Source organism: Phyllopteryx taeniolatus, chromosome 14, assembly GCF_024500385.1.
Source record: "Phyllopteryx taeniolatus isolate TA_2022b chromosome 14, UOR_Ptae_1.2, whole genome shotgun sequence".
Taxonomy (NCBI): Eukaryota; Metazoa; Chordata; class Actinopteri; order Syngnathiformes; family Syngnathidae; genus Phyllopteryx; species Phyllopteryx taeniolatus.
This window is the reverse complement of record NC_084515.1, coordinates 16,762,150-16,778,078: the sequence shown is the minus strand read 5'-3', so window position 1 is coordinate 16,778,078 and position 15,929 is coordinate 16,762,150. Positions and strand designations below refer to the sequence as shown.

Here is a 15,929-nt window from a genome sequence, read left to right as displayed (position 1 = left end):
TTTGGGTTTTTTCTGACACTTTGGCCCATTTGCGCGCAGGATCTTTGGCTTCGTGGCGAGAAAAAGCGGCACCTCCATGGACAACGTGTGCCACCTGTTCGCCGAGCACGACCCCGAGCAGCCGGCCCGCGCCATCGTCAACTTCGTGTCCAAGGTGATGATCGGCTCGCTGAAGAGTAAGTAGGAGGAGCGCCTTCTGCACAAATGAGGAGCTGCGGACGTGACCCGATTACGACCGGGACATTCCGCTGGATGTGGACTCTCGCGACTTGATGATCAAACGCATGTACATATATATATATATATATATATGTGAGTTTTCCAATGTCAACATTTAACAGTAAGGGCATTAACATTGTTGATTAAATGAATGCTTTTCTCTTATGAAATCAGGGAAAAAGTGTTAAAGCAGTGTGCGTGTACATAAATTGCTTTCATGGGATGGATGGCGTGCATATATGATCTATGCAACCTAAAAATGTTTATTTTTTTAAACCATACTTCACCATGTTCAGCATTATAAGCCTTCCTCTAAGTTCTGTGTGTATGAAAGCTGTCAACATTTTCATGAAAATGAGTGCGTTTGTGTGTGAGAGATGAAAATGATTTTAAGTAAACCCTAATATATACTGTATTATATATATATATATATATATATATATCCCCCCATGACACGAGCTGCTTACAGTGTCCACTTATATCACAACTTGTGCTTTTGTTTGTCCTTTTGGCGAGGGCACATTCAAACTGTATCCCACTTGATGATTATTTTCAGAAGTGTGGCACAGTGAGCCTCCCACAGCTTATAACCACATTCAACATTTTCATGAAACACTTCAAAATAGTTCTAGAAAATAATCTGTCTGTAACAGTTTTTTTTCAAAACTCATTGAAGTCCATTTCTTTCAAGCTGAGCCCTACTTTGAAAAACAACATACAGCTACTGTACATTGTTGTCACCTCTTGTTAAATCGCCATATTGCCATAAGTGAAGTTAGCTGAGCATGTTTGTCAAGGAAAAAAACAAATATTTATGTCAAACTGTAAAACCTCTCTCTCAGCCCGCCCCCTGAAAAAAAGAAAACAAATGTTCCATTTTGTTGTGGATATATATTTTTGGATTTTTTTTTTGTCTTTCTCAACCAGCAGCACCGCTCCCCTTAAATCGTCCGGCGCCCCCTAGGGGAAGCAAGTCATCATTAACTGCAAACCCAAAATTGTGTTCTTAAACATGCCAAGTTCTCTGGGGCCCACGAGGGGTGGCATTCCTCACACTTTGAAAACTCAAGAAAGAAAAGAAAAAGAAAGACAAATATTTGGAACGGCAAAATGGACCAATATCGGGCGGGAGGAAAACTAAAAAAATGGATATTCTGGAGCTATTTTCTGGATTTTTTTTCCGCATTTGGGCATTTTGTCTGTTTTTTATTTTGTATTGATTTGTATTCTCTGAAGTTGTAGCGTCTCCCCTGCATTTCCTGGAATTTTCTTCTCAGTCCCCTTTAAATTGGTCCTTTAACAAGTGAAGTTGCCTTAGCACGTTCGCAGTTTCCTTAATTTGAATGCGTTGTTCTCAATGTGCTGCCCCCCTCCAGCTCTCTGGCGCCCCTACTGGCTGGAGGGTAACAGTAGCAGCCCTCGTTAACAAACTTCTTTTTTTGGAGGCCCTCACACACGACACGCACGCACGCGAATGATCCATTTATCCACGAAAACCGATTTCTTTCCGCTTTTCAAGCTGCTGGACCTCCTCTCAATTCCTCTGATGCCCCCTAGGGGGAGGTGTTCCCTCACACTTTGAAAACTACTGTTTTTCCCAGAGATATTGGCAGGAGGCCAATTGGCTATATTTTGTGTATCATCATAGTATCTGACAAGTGTTGGAATTGCAGAAAGAAGCTAACCTTTTTCATTCTCTTCTGCGTGGATGCTTTGGACGACTTGACCTGTAATTTCCGCCGATCTCTCCAACAGTGTGGCTCCATCGCTTCATACAATTAAACACGATAGCATAAATGGCCACACAAATGCTATGTGTATCTCCCGTATACTGGACCTCTGTGCATCGGTTTATTTGTGTATGCAAATGGTACATTTTGTTTGACGTGCTCTGTAAATAAACACGAGGAAACCCGAATGAAATCTGCATTATTTTCCAGTTGCCAACAAACTCGCTTCATTAACTTCTGGCTATCACCATCCATTCATCAATGTTCGACATAGGGCTTGTGCTCATTCATTCCCTCTGTGTCGCTGCAGCGTTTTTCCCCCATGGCTCTAAATGAGCGTTGTTTTGGGGTTGTTTGTGGCTAAACAAAACTTTAAAGGTGGTCAGTCGTGTGTGGATTCAATGTGATTCATTATGGAGAAAAAGGGGTGAAAAAGACTTGTGGGAGAGGGGAGGAAAGTGTCTTCCTCATCTTCCTCCTCCTCCTCCTCCTCCTTTTTGAGGTGGTGAAAGTGAATGAGGGACAGCAGGAAGGAAAGGCAGACCTGCAGGTGAGGCGACTGCAGCACCGCCAAGAGTTTGTCGTCTTGCCGTTATTTGAAATTGAAAGAAGCTGCAGGGCAAGGCCAGAAAAAAAAAAAGCAACATTGTCAGACGTCGGCGTTGACGATATTTCACACAGGTTGGTATGACTTGTGTGCCCGTGCCGCAATTTGATTTGATTCCTGCAGATTGATGACATCGGAGAGGTAATTGCAAGAAAAATACACGAGAGCGGAGCGGAGCGGACTTGTAGCTAAAAAGCCTGAAGTACAGTAGGGGAGCCCTGTGGCAATAAACAGCGGCATGCCAAGTTCATTCGAGATAACACGTGCAGACCCCTTCGCGCCCTTTTCGTCGATTTCCTCTATCTTAAGGGTGACAGAGAAATGCATTCTGGGATGGCGAAACAACACGTGGCCTTCGTTTGTTAGTTGTTGATTTTTATCGTGAGATGAATTGAGCCACCACCCAAAACTAGAGTGGGTTAGCTCGATTTTTGCTATTTCTAAGACTTACCTTTGAGATGAATACTGGTCTAAAGCAAGGTTGACTTCCATTTTTGGGGGGCATAAGGAGGGCAGCACTTTTTCGGATTCTTCAGTGCAACAGCCGGGCCAACTTCCACTTCCAAGATGGCCGTGCCCGAGAAAGTTTGAGCCAAGACGTCCAAAGACAAATCCTGCTTCAGCGCTTCTGCACGTGTGGATGTTAATCATCATCTGTTAATGAAAGCTAGAGAGATTTTGACAGATGTTTGGAGTAAACTCTAACCTGAGGAAAACAAAAATCTTCAATAATACAAAGTCCAACACTTGATTTGAACGCCTTAGCATATGTTCTTCCCCCCCCCCCCCCCTTCGATAATAGACATCTTTGTTTTAATCATTCGAACAAAAAGTGCTCAGCAGCATGTCTTATGACGTTAAATGAAAACTTCAACAAACAAATAGCTCCCTAAACGTTTCTACGGTAAATCAAGTTTTCCAAAATGTCAATCGAACTGAAATGTTCCTCTTTATTTTAAGTTCAAACAAATGCGAAGGGAGTTCCCATCTTCTCCAGAGTTCACTGAACGTTTTAAGAAATAGTTACCTGAAGTTTACCCAGTTTTGAACATCAATCCTACGGATGTCATTATAATGATGTGCCTTTGCGCAATACACGATGGGAAACCCAGTCCGTTGGAGCTCTAGATTTGCCCAGAAAGCCCTCAGCCTATCGGGAGCATTTGTGGGTTATTTCTTTGTCTTTAGTTCTGTGTGTGCTTTCTTCAAAGGTTTTATTCGCCATTATGTGCCATTGCACGGTGGGCTGTATCAAATGCTCCCAAGGGCCACATGTTGGGCCACAGGCCGCAGGCTGCCCACTCCTGCTTTCAACACCTCTTCTAGCGACTTCTATTGACATTCAGCAGGGATAACTTGCTCACGACAATATTCACATCAAAGCGCATTGATATAATTGCGGCCCACCGGCGCTTGCAGAAACAAAGGGCGCATTACAAATAGGCTCTGTAAGGGATATCGCCGGCCTAATCGAGTCTTTGTTTGCAATGACTAACGGTGTGTCTGTAATGATGCGCTACGTGGCTGGAGCCGCTTGGTTCAAGTCAGGCTCCAGGACGGAAGGATGGAAGTTCCTTTCTATCCAGAAAGACCTTTGCTCTTCTTGTCACTGGCAGCTCTTACCCACTGATTGGTGCGGTCACTATTCGACGGGACGTATTTTCATTTTCATTCGGTCAGACGACGGAGCGGTACGCTTGCTGGGTGCAGCGTTAGCATGTCGTTGGGGTGAAATAACACGGTGGCAAAACCAAAACAAGAATCCACATGAAGGCGTTATTGAGTTGAGAGTATTATCCGCGGCATGGACATATGTGGTTTAGTAAGACTGACAGGTTGATTTTGAGCTACACCCGCTTGGCTCGCGCTGCCCCAATGGTCCCGAAACCGGCTTCAACTGCACCAGATTAGAGCCCATGTCGAACGCGTGTACAGTACAGTGCGAGAACCGGCGACATTCTTCACACTCCCTCTTTATTGAGCGGCCGCTCGGCGGGATGACATCCCTGCGGCGGGCCGCGCTATGCGGAAAACGGGCAGGTGGCTCCAAAAATGGCCCCCTTCCGTGGACGAGAGTCAGCAACTCTCTCTCTCTCTCTCTCGCTTTCCTGAATACGAAACAAATGTTTGGCATTCCGGTGAGAAGGACTCTCCGCTGCCGCGGTGGCGGGCGGTGTGTGCCAGGCCTACTTTGACATAAGCCTCTAAGAAGCCAGGAGGCGCTGTATCGATCGTGAACATAGTCCCGCCACAGATGGAATTCAACTGGAATGTCGCACGCGTTGCTTTTTCTAGTCCTGCAAACTAAACCAATGTATTGTTTATTGGACGGCAGGGAGTTTAACCAAGCGATTTGATTGGACGAGAGTTATTCCGACCGTTCGCGGTTACACATTTACATCGATGGAGGATTTCTTCCAGGTTTTGGCAAAGCGGGAAGAGGATGGATTAGCCACGCAAGCGTGAGGAGAACATGCGAAGGTCGCAGTTCAGATTCAAACCGAGAACTTTCGAACCGTGAGGCAGATGTGCTAACCACTAGGGCCCAGTGATGCCTCATGCAATACATACATTCATACATACATAAAGATACACCATATTTGGTTGCCAGTATGTAGTTTACTCTTTTTTTTTGTAGTCATATATTCATTTTCTTGTTTATATTCTATGTGTCTCAATTGAAATGGGATATTTACAATGAATGATGGAATGATTATACTTGATTTAGTTGCTACAGTTTTCATATTTTGGATTCATATTGATATATAATATATATAAGAATTGTATTTATTTTTTCCAATGCAAGTGCTTCAGTGCTTTTTACAGTGCCGTATTGTTTTAAGTCAGAATATTACAAGGTCAATGTAATGTTGTTGTTTTTTTTCAATTCAAAGTTGCGATGTGAATATTTGTTTCACCAGCAAACCCTAATTCCCTCAAGATCCGAAACACAAGCAGCTGAGCCTCTTTGACTTTTGGTTTTTTTTTGTAACAGCAAGGCTTCAGAATATAATGTAATATAATGTTTATTTTCTGTGTGGCCCTAATTAACACTGAAATATACTGTACAGTATAATATAGGCTACTAGATGTGTCTATATTTACATGAGGTGTGTCAAAAAAAAAAACCAAAACATTTGAAAATCCTGACTACAAGTTTTCCACTTCGAAGTTCTTCTCGGCAAGGAACTGTCAGACGCTCGGGCATCGTGAGTTGTCGCCTCCTTTTGCAAAGCGAACGAAGCGAATGCCGCGGGGGTGTCTCGAGCGGCAGGCCCACCTGGAAGGAGACGACAACTTTGCGACCCTAATCCCGGAACTTTGCCGACACTCTTTTGTACACTCAAGCAGCAAAGGGCCAAACGTGTTGGCGCCATGACGAGCCCAGGCAGCAAGGGGTCATTGACCAATTTGGCGCCCCCTGTGGGTGACTTTGTGAATGGGCTCCACTCAAACACAAGACAAATAATTCTGCGCAATTTGCTGTCATTTTTTTTTATGAATCACAATTTGGCGCTGGCTGATTGATTTTGCGAGGGATTTCAGGGTAGGCATGCTACATCTACATCTCAGCTGCAGATTGAGCGCTTTGTGGATTTAAAGGTTTGGAGGGGTGGGAATATAACAGTTTATGGGGATGATATGGAATTATTTGGAGCAATAAAGCCAAGTATATGGCCGTGATTCGAAATGCCAGAGCCAATTCATCACGGGGGGGAGTGACCAGAGTATTCCCGGGGTCTATATATTGGGATGTTTGGTGCGATGGATTGACGTGAACGAGAGCGCAGGAGGAGTCGCCAGAGCAGGATTACTCCCCCCCACCAACCCCCCCCCCCCCCCCCACCCCACCCCCCCGCCACTCCCCCGGCCACTCACGCCACCATGGATCCGTGCTTCCGCGCACTTTGCGTGACTTTGGCGCTGGCGTCTTTCGGCCGCGGGTCAGGTGCGCCCGGCCCGGTGATCAGGTGCGAGCCGTGCGACGACGGCGCGCGTCTGTCCTGCAAGCCCCTGCCCGAGGACTGCGCCCAGAGAGTCCGAGAGCCGGGCTGCGGCTGCTGCCTGACGTGCGCGCTCGGCTTCGGCCGGCCGTGCGGCGTGTACACGGGCAGATGCGGCGCCGGGCTCTCCTGCCGGCACCAGCCGGGCGAGACCAGACCTCTGCAGGCGCTTCTGGAGGGGCGAGGGGTGTGCGCCAACCGCACGAGCGCTCGACGGCTCGCGGAGGGACCGACGCCTCCGGTCAACGGACTGCCAGGTATGCGTGCACCTTGATTACTCACACTGGCGTGCATTGAGGGCTTTGGAACGGTGCGTAAAACGAGCACAGGGTTGTCTTTATGGCTCATACTGGACCTTTATGGGCTTCTAATTAAGTGTCGGGGGGCGAGGGACGAGAGGGTCTTCGGTGTGAGCTGCAAAAGTCAGAATGTACTTCAACTCTCTGCATGGACTGACGTCGACTAGGCGGCTTCTGCCATTTGGAAAAAAATACTAAACTTAGACGCTCAGAAGGAAAACAAACAAACAAACAAACAAACAAACAAACACTGGCCTGCAGGGTCGCCAATATTCTGAGCCATGTCTGACTAACCCGAACCCTATTCACAAATTCACCTATTTGCACATATTTAGCGGATGAACCTATCTTTTTGTTATTCAGTGGGGAAACTCACCTATTGGCTGTTTTCTGTGTACTCGGAACTAAATATTTTTGTCAAGGAACGATGTTGAAGTGAGATGAGGAGCTTGATTTAGACAAAAGTAGTATTTTGTCACCATTTTGTGGCATCTATCGACAATTATAAACCTTTTTGGTATCACTGTCTATCGTTGAGAACAGGGGTGGGAATCATTAAAAAAAACAAAACAATGATGATGATTATTATTATTAAGGGCCCTACTACAATGATATATATATATATATATATAAAATCCATTTTGTTTACGATTATCCGCAGTCCAGGGCGTACGCGGGTTCTCGCCCCAAGTCAGCTTGGATAGGCTCCAACTCACCCGCGACCCCAATGAGCACAAGTGCTATTCAAAAAACGGATGACCCTATATGATGCGGTGGCGTCGTGTTTAGCGCCTCTGCCTCGCAACTCTGAGTTACTGGGTTTGAATCTCGTTCTGTTCTGCTGTCGTCCAGGTCCTGCGGCTTCCTCCCGTGTTCCAAAAGACAAGCATGTTAAGGGTCATTGAAGACGAATTTAAACTGCCCATAGGTGGGAATGCTCGTCGTGCTGTCTGTCATTGTGGCCTGGGATTGACCGGCGACCGGTCCAGGGTGTGCCTCGCCTCTCGCCCAAATTCATGCAGAGACATGTCCCCGCCGAGACTGCGCCGCATTTAAAGGGGTTGGGAGGAGCCGCTTCGATTGGCGGCGAATTGCGGCAGCTGCGAAGACTCGGCCCTCAGCCCGCCCACTCTTGGATATTCTCAATTGAATCACAATAGGGCTTGTCACTGGAGTGGTAACCTCAAATGTTCTGCATGACGGTATTGTGGTCCTTTGGGGCTTAGAATGGAAAATGTACCGGCGTGTCTCGGAGTAAGCATAACGAGGCCCGTGGGCACCGCGGTGCGTGCCGTGCTACCTAATTGTCCTATCGGTATAGCCTTGAAAATACCTGTACCTCTTCTGCCCTCGAAGTAGTTCCTTAGGGATCAGATATCAACTTCTGGATGGAGCGTAACCTTTACCCCCTTGACGCTTGATTTATACCTTACAAAAGTACCTCAGCCTGGTTGTCCATAAAGAGCAGGCACGAGTATGTCGCTTGTACAGCCTGCTGTATGGAAGAACAACAACAAGAAACTAAAAACACTTAGAACGCTTGCGCTTGGGTCGGCAAGCAAAACACAGCACAGTGAACGGGCGCGTGTTCTTTCAAAACACTGGCAGAGACCCTCGAGACTGAGGATGAGGAACGCAACTCCACTGGCGCCCTCCTCCAGAAGAGGAACGGCGCTCACGGCAGACCCGCGGGACCCGTCAGAGCGCCGCTTAACCCCTTCCTGCCCTCCGCCAAGGCCCAAATCCTACGACGGGAGCAGCAGAAGAGAACCGAGAGCTATAAAATGGAGGAAGTGCCTGGACCGCTCCTGACAGACCAACAGAACTTCTCCCTGGAGATCAAACCGGAGCCTGAGTATGTAAGTACCACAAGCAATATTTTCCTTCCTCTTTAGCGCGCAGTTGGAATGTTTTTCTCCTCTCTCTCTCTCTCTCTCTCTCTCTCTCGGTCTTTTGGTGTTTTTCTCTTCCCGCGGGTGATGAAATGTTCCGGGGGGAAGCGTGCTGAAGGTTGGCAGGCGGCGCAACCAACAGAAAGGCACGGCAGCGAGCGGGGGACCGCGGCCCTGCGGCCGACCCGGGTCAGGCGGTCGTTTGGCCGCAAGGCGTCCGCGTGCCGGCCGCGCCGAGCGCCAAAGGATGATGGATTGGCTGGCGTGAGCGGCTGTTGGGAAGCCCTGCTACTATTTCCGGCTCCTCTTTTGGCCAGCTACGTGAAGGCGCACGAGAACTGGGCTTTGGCTGCACGGTCGCTTGAATTAGCCACCGGAGTACTTGGACTTTTTGGCTCTGCCTGTAAGGTTCCCCCATCCCACATCCATCCATCAATTTCCTGTGTCAGGGGGCCTATCCCGGCGGACTTAGGGCGAGAGGCGGGCTACACCTCGGTCTGGTCGCAAGTCGACATCACGGGAAATTGAATTATGGTGTTTGTCTGAATGAAACCTTGACTTTTTCGGTCGAGTTAAAACAAACCCCGGTGGTTGTTTGGGCAAGTGTGAATGCTCTCATTAGAACTAAATTAAACGGGAGGACTGAAACCGCTTGAAGTTTGAACGATGCGCAGCCCATGGGAAAAGAAACAAACATTTACCAGCAAAGGTCAGTGAATGTGTTGGCAGCCAGCGGTTTTGTTAGGAACCTTTGCATTTTCACAGACAATCATTCCCAATACGATACGGACTGGCCAATCGGATTGTGGCTTTGAGCAAATGTTTTTTTTTTACCGCTCAGCAACGTGAACACAAAGTGTCTTCTTTTGTTTAGTCCAGATCGGAGTATCGGAGTCGAAACACGACAAATCAAATGTCTCCTAGTTGACCGCATCAATCGGACAGTTAAGCGAATGGGCCGGCCGGGCCTCGGATGATCCCGAGTCGCTCCCCGGTTCCTCGCGACAAGTTACGATTCGGAAGGCAACTCGGCCACATTGGCAGACACTGCCCCCGAAAGGCGGACTTGACCCCGGAATGACCAAATGCCGATCGCGGGGAAGGGACACATCGCTAGCGGCTCGAAACCACGATTTCCCCGCCACGCACGGAGCACCGTCAGTACGCACGGAAATAGGTTTAGCGGTGGATTTCTTTTCTTGACCAAATTCAATTCAATTCAAAAGACTCCCAATGACCCGGGCCGTCTCCCGCAGTCTGCGATCAAAATCAGTCCCGGAAGGACGGCCGGCATTGGCACTGAATGGATCGACACGCAGGAGAACATCTGATATTTTGAACACTGTGCTTTTCTGTAATGCTTTACTTTCAAATGTAAGGGGAATTATTCATTATTTATCATGTTAGAAATTGTCAGCGAAGGCCTGCTACACACTTTTTCCACTCTTAAGAGATTTTTTGATCTGCTACAGAAAGTTCCAAAAAAGCGTCCATTTAACACTTTGGGTCGTCGTGTGTTCGGTGAGCTCCGAGAGTCTCAACACAGCAGACCACGCGCATAAAGATTCTGTTGCACCGGCGATCTAGAAATCTGATCTTAAAAAAAAAAACACTTCCGGATGCGCATCGATATTTCCCGAAGGTTGCCAGATCCGAGAGCCTTGTAAAATGCCGACGTTCTCCAAAAACGAAACTACTTCTTGCCGTCTGTGGAACCCACATCACGCGAGACGTGTTTTGGTTTTCCTTTACGTTCATTTCCGCGTTCCGCGTCAGTCCTGAGTGCATTTTGTGCCCCGTCACCATTCTTGGCGTCGGGACGCGGGAGAAGTCGGGCTTCCCCACACGCGGAGAGTTTTGGCCGTAAATATTGAACACGTTCATTCCTTAAGATTGCCTGTTTCGCACCCTAAAATGGGGACTCTTAATCCACTCTTAACACACATCAGACCTAAGGAAGATCTGATTAGACATAAGATTGTCGGCATAAAAACAGGCCGCTTCTCGTCATGCGTGTACCAGGCGTAAGACTTATCCGCGAGCCACACGCGCTCCTCAAAAGAGCCGATCGGGGCTCGCGAGCCATAGGTTTCCGACCGCGGACCGACGAGCGTTTGCTGACGAGCGGCTACGTGTTCCCTCGCCCGCAGGGTCCTTGCCGGCGAGAGATCGAGAGCATCCTCGGCAGCCTCAAGATGACGGACATCCTCGACCCCCGAGGTTTCCGCATACCAAACTGTGACAAGAGGGGCTTTTACAAGAAGAAACAGGTAGGGAACACCAGCACTTCTTCTTTCTTCTTTTCCTTTCGGCTTGTCCCGTTAGGGGTCGCCACAGCGCGTCATCCTTTTCCATGAGAGCCTATCTCCTGCATCCTCCTCTCGAACACCAACTGCCATCATGTCTTCCCTCACGACATCCATCAACCTTCTCTTTGGTCTTCCTCTCGCTCTCTTGCCTGGCAGCTCCATCCTCATCATCCTTCTACCAATATACTCACTCTCTCTCCTCTGGACGTGTCCAAACCATTGAAGTCTGCTCTCTCTAACTTTGTCTCCAAAACATCGAACCTCGGCCGTCCCTCCGATGAGCTCGTTTCTAATTTGATCCAACCTGGTCACTCCGAGAGCGAACCTCAACATCTTCATTTCCGCCACCTCCAGCTCTGCTTCCTGTTTTCTCTTCAGTGCCACTGTCTCTAATCCGTCCATCATGGCTGGCCTCACCACTGTTTTATAAACTTTGCCCTTCATCCTAGCAGAGACTCTTCTGTCACATGACACACCTGACACCTTCCTCCACCCGTTCCAACCTGCTTGGACCAGTTTCTTCACTTCCTGAGCACACTCCCCATTGCTCTGGACGGTTGACCCCAAGTATTTCAAGTCCTCTACCCTTGCCATCTCTTCTCCCTGTAGCCTCACTCTTCCCCCACCACCCCTCTCATTCATGCACATATATTCTGTTTTACTTCGGCTAATCTTCATTCCTCTTCTTTCCAGTGCGTGCCTCCATCTTTCTAACTGTTCCTCCACCTGCTCCCTGCTTTCACTGCAGATCACAATGTCATCTGCAAACATCATGGTCCACGGGGATTCCAGTCTAACCTCATCTGTCAGCCTATCCATCACCACTGCAAAAAGGAAGGGGCTCAGGGCTGATCCCTGATGCAGTCCCACCTCCACCTTAAATTCTTCTGTCACACCGACAGCACACCTCACCGCTGTTCTGCTGCCCTCGTACATGTCCTGTATTATTCTAACATACTTCTCTGCCGCTCCAGACTTCCGCATGCAGTTCCACAGTTCCTCTCTGGGTACTCTGTCATAGGCTTTCTCTAGATCTACAAAGACACAATGTAGCTCCTTCTGACCTTCTCTGTACTTTTCCATCAACATCCTCAAGGCAAATAATGCATCTGTGGTACTCTTTCTAGGCATGAAACCATACTGTTGCTCGCAAATACTCACTCGTGTCCTGAGTCTAGCCTCCACTACTCTTTCCCATAACTTCATTGTGTGGCTCATCAACTTGATTCCTCTATAGTTGCCACAGCTCTGCACATCACCTTTGTTCTTAAAAATGGGCACCAGTACACTTTTCCTCCATTCCTCAGGCATCTTCTCACGCACTAGAATTCTATTGAACAAGCTGGTCAAAAACTCCACAGCCACCTCTCCTAGATGCTTCCATACTTCCACAGGAATGTCATCAGGAGCAACTGCCTTTCCATTTTTCATTCTCTTTAATGCCTTTCTAACTTCCCCCTTACTAATCATTGCCACTTCCTGGTCCACCACACTTGCCTCTTCTACTCTCCCTTCTCTATCATTTTCCTCATTCATCAACTCCTCGAAGTATTCTTTCCATCGATCTAGCACACTACTGGCACCAGTCAACATATTTCCATCTCTATCCTTAATCACCCTAACCTGCTCCACATCCTTCCCATCTCTATCCCTCTGTCTGGCCAGCCTGTATAGATCCTTTTCTCCTTCTTTAGTGTCCAACCTGCCATACATGTCATCATATGCCTCTTGTTTGGCCTTTGCCACCTCTACCTTTGCCCTGTGTCGCATCTCAATGTATTCCTTTCGCCTCTCCTCGGTCCTCTCGGTGTCCCACTTCTTCTTGGCTAACCGTTTTCCTTGTATGATTTCCTGTACTGTGAGGTTCCACCACCAAGTCTCCTTCTCTCCTTTCCTGCCAGAAGATACACCAAGTACTCTCCTGCTTGCTTCTCTGATCACCCACCAGCACGATTGGGGCAAAAACAAGCCTTGGTTTTACGGTCTTGTAAAGGGCTTCCTGTAACGCTGGCGATGTCACTCTGTAAAGCAGCAATTCCCAAAAAGTGCGGCGATCGCATATTTGCAACCGTCACGACAACTTCAACGCAAACAAACGTGGCTTTTCATTTGTCACACTCTTCTTGCTTTCCACACTGGCCATGTTCCGCCTCAGCGGGTCGGCGTGAAAAGGGTTCGTGTCATTTTTAACAATGTGCACTAGAAGAGCCATTGCGCTGTTAGCGGGTTGTGCGAGGGCCTTTAAGACCCGTTCTGAAATGTTCTGACTTACCCAAAGAGATCAGTTCAAAACCTAAGAGCTCCAATGTTTGGCCTTTTTGCAGGCTGCATTAATAGCGATTCAAAGCCAAACTGTGGGCCTCCAGCAAGCCAATTATAGATGTGAATCTGTCCTCCTGTTTCCATCGGTAGTTATTAGAGCCCCATCATTGCACCACCGCACCAGTGAGGTAGACCCCGAGCCGCTGGCACCGGAGACCGCGCGACCGCGGGGCCCAAACCCCGGCCGGGACGACGCTCGGGATCCTTCCCGGCAAGACAGACGTCGAGGTGGCCGTCCTCGCCCCATAATTGCTGGACTTTTGAGAAGCGCTCCCAGAAATAGAGCGGCTGCCGTGAAACCACGCCCGCCCGCCCGACACCGACACCGTCCCTCGCGTAGCGGCTCGGCTCGGCTCGGCTCACGACGGGGTTGGAATAAATGAGCGGTTGCGACGCGTTCATATGGAGGCACTTAGGGCGCCGCTGCGTCGCCTTTCTTATTACACAGCGCGGCCTCCTGCTTAATGGACGTTTTCTCCTCCGACCTGCAATCATCTCGTAAGCATCCGAGCTCATTGTCTTTGTTTAGGCGGAGCGGACGCAGCGCACCGGGCCGTGTGCACGCAGGCCTCCGCCGCTTCCTTTCATGTGGCCGGCTCGTGGACCATCCGGAGCCAAAGGCGTCCTTTCATAGCAATAAACGTCTTGCGACGAGACGATACGATACGATGCAGAAGCACAACTTCCACGCCGATCGGTAACGGACGTCTGCGTGTTTTATTCGAGTGGAGGTTGACCTTTAGTAAGATTGGCAATCAAATAACAGCCCTCGCGTAGCTCCGTGCAGACTCTGTAAGTCGTTTGGAGTACCCATAATTTGGAGCCGCGGGGTATAATCAGCAACAGATGATTCGCGCTGCCACCGGCTCCTGAAAATAGATCTTGGTTCTCCGTTGTTCACGAAGGTCCCTAAGCAAATATTTGAGCAGGTTTCTGTTTACCTTTAAGGCCTCTCTATATGTGTGCGTAACAGGAGGTGGACCATAAAAGTAGCTGAAAATACCAGCGCGCGCCACGTGGCCGAGGCCGCGTCCACTCAGCGCAATCTGCCCGCCGGTGCCTCTTAACTGTCGCCCTTCTCCTTCATTGACGAAAGGGCCCTGTTAGCCATAACTCCATTTGCTTGTTGTTCTCACATTTACTTTCACCTTATCCCTCCTCTTCGCTCCTCTTCAGTGCCGTCCATCCAAGGGCCGAAAGCGAGGCTTCTGTTGGTGTGTGGACAAATACGGGCAGCCCTTGCCAGGTTTCGATGGGAAGGAGCGAGGAGTCGTGCGCCAATAGGAGCCCGAACGGGACGCCGAGGGAAGGGGAGGGCTGTAAACCATCTGTAAACAAGCGGAGACACTGAGGATCCCGGCAGAGAGCCGACACGTGGATGTTTGCTCTTGCCGTGCGTTGGGACCTTTTTACACAAGATGTCAAAGATGGATTCTTCTGGAACCTTGCTGACAAAGAAGAAGACTGGAGCAAGCTGATCAGACGCACAGTTTTGCTGCCATAACAACAACAACAACAACAACAACACTTATTATGCTAAAGCTGCAAGCACAATGAACGGTGCCTCGCATTGTCAAACTTTGACACCGTGCACATTACACGCCGTAGGCAAAATCAATACATCAATAGGTCAATACATCAATACATCTTCTTCCGGCAAATTCCCGAGTCGCAGTTTGACCAAGTATGAACTCTGGAATTGGAGCCCAAAATGTTTTCTTTCAAACACCCGATTCAATCCAATTCGCACGCATACTTGAGACTTTTCTATGTCCATCAAACTTTGTCTCGATCATTGAAAGTGGTATCGGAGCTAATTTCTTTCAAAACGACTGAGCGTGGGAAGGCTCCTATTCATGACCCCGACATTTTCACCCGGAAGCACACGCTTGCAAAATGTGGCGCATGCGCGAGCGTGGCGTGACCGACACGGATACCGGAGGAGCACGACTGAGCGAGTTCTCTGGGGGTCGTGTTCGGGAACTCTCAAATACATTTTCACAAGCTTGCAAAAAAATCGGTGTGGATTTAATAACAGCAAACGCGTCAAACCCAAGAGGGTCTTCGCACTAACCCTAACCCAAGAAATCTTCATGAAAAAACACGCACTCGCATCCCTTCTCCAGAAGTTACTCAGGGAGTCGACCCGCTCCAACGAGTTAGCCCGCAAACGAGCACGAGTGCCTCCTATTCATCGATACTGCGAATATCTCGTCCAGATCAAATGAGAGTAAAGGCTGTGAGCCGCTTATTTCTGCTCACCATTGTTTGTAGATGTGGTTACAGTTCTACCGGGTCGTCAAACAGGCACACCATTTCTTGCCCAAAATAACTTCGGACTTGGGAATGTTTCTATTCAATTTCATTAGCAGTGGCTTATGTACAGCGTATGTCCATGTTACGGGAAAACAGGTCTTTTTTTGGGGGGGAAACCCTGCTTGAGGGAACTATGTAGTTTGCATGTACAATACAAGGCAAGCCTCAGAGGTCTATTTTGACCTAATAAAGGCACTCTGAAACCATGTATGTTGTGTATGTTAAAACAAT

At 48.5% G+C, this 15,929-nt stretch overlaps 2 protein-coding genes across 10 annotated transcripts in view; both read left to right on the top strand.

The window, feature by feature from the left end:
• The window catches only part of LOC133489044 (tensin-3-like), a 33,245-nt gene extending 32,150 nt beyond the window's left edge, over nt 1–1,095 (top strand). For all 8 annotated transcript variants that reach the window (XM_061797694.1, XM_061797693.1, XM_061797696.1 and 5 more), the window contains one exon: nt 40–1,095. In XM_061797694.1, the coding sequence (XP_061653678.1) occupies nt 40–184 (145 nt within the window). In that variant the 3' untranslated portion in view covers nt 185–1,095. The remainder of the gene's footprint in view (nt 1–39) is intronic.
• A 5,329-nt stretch (nt 1,096–6,424) lies between these two features.
• On the top strand, nt 6,425–15,501 carry LOC133489519 (insulin-like growth factor-binding protein 3). 2 transcript variants are annotated; one of them, XM_061798690.1, is made up of 4 exons: nt 6,425–6,817; nt 8,468–8,718; nt 10,902–11,021; nt 14,559–15,501. In XM_061798690.1, exons 1-4 carry the CDS (start codon nt 6,442–6,444, stop codon nt 14,664–14,666), a joined length of 855 nt encoding a protein of 284 aa, XP_061654674.1. In that variant the 5' UTR covers nt 6,425–6,441; the 3' UTR covers nt 14,667–15,501. The 2 variants fall into 2 exon arrangements, with proteins under 2 accessions (XP_061654674.1, XP_061654675.1); XM_061798691.1 differs by lacking the exon at nt 10,902–11,021.
• Nucleotides 15,502–15,929: the final 428 nt, after the last annotated feature.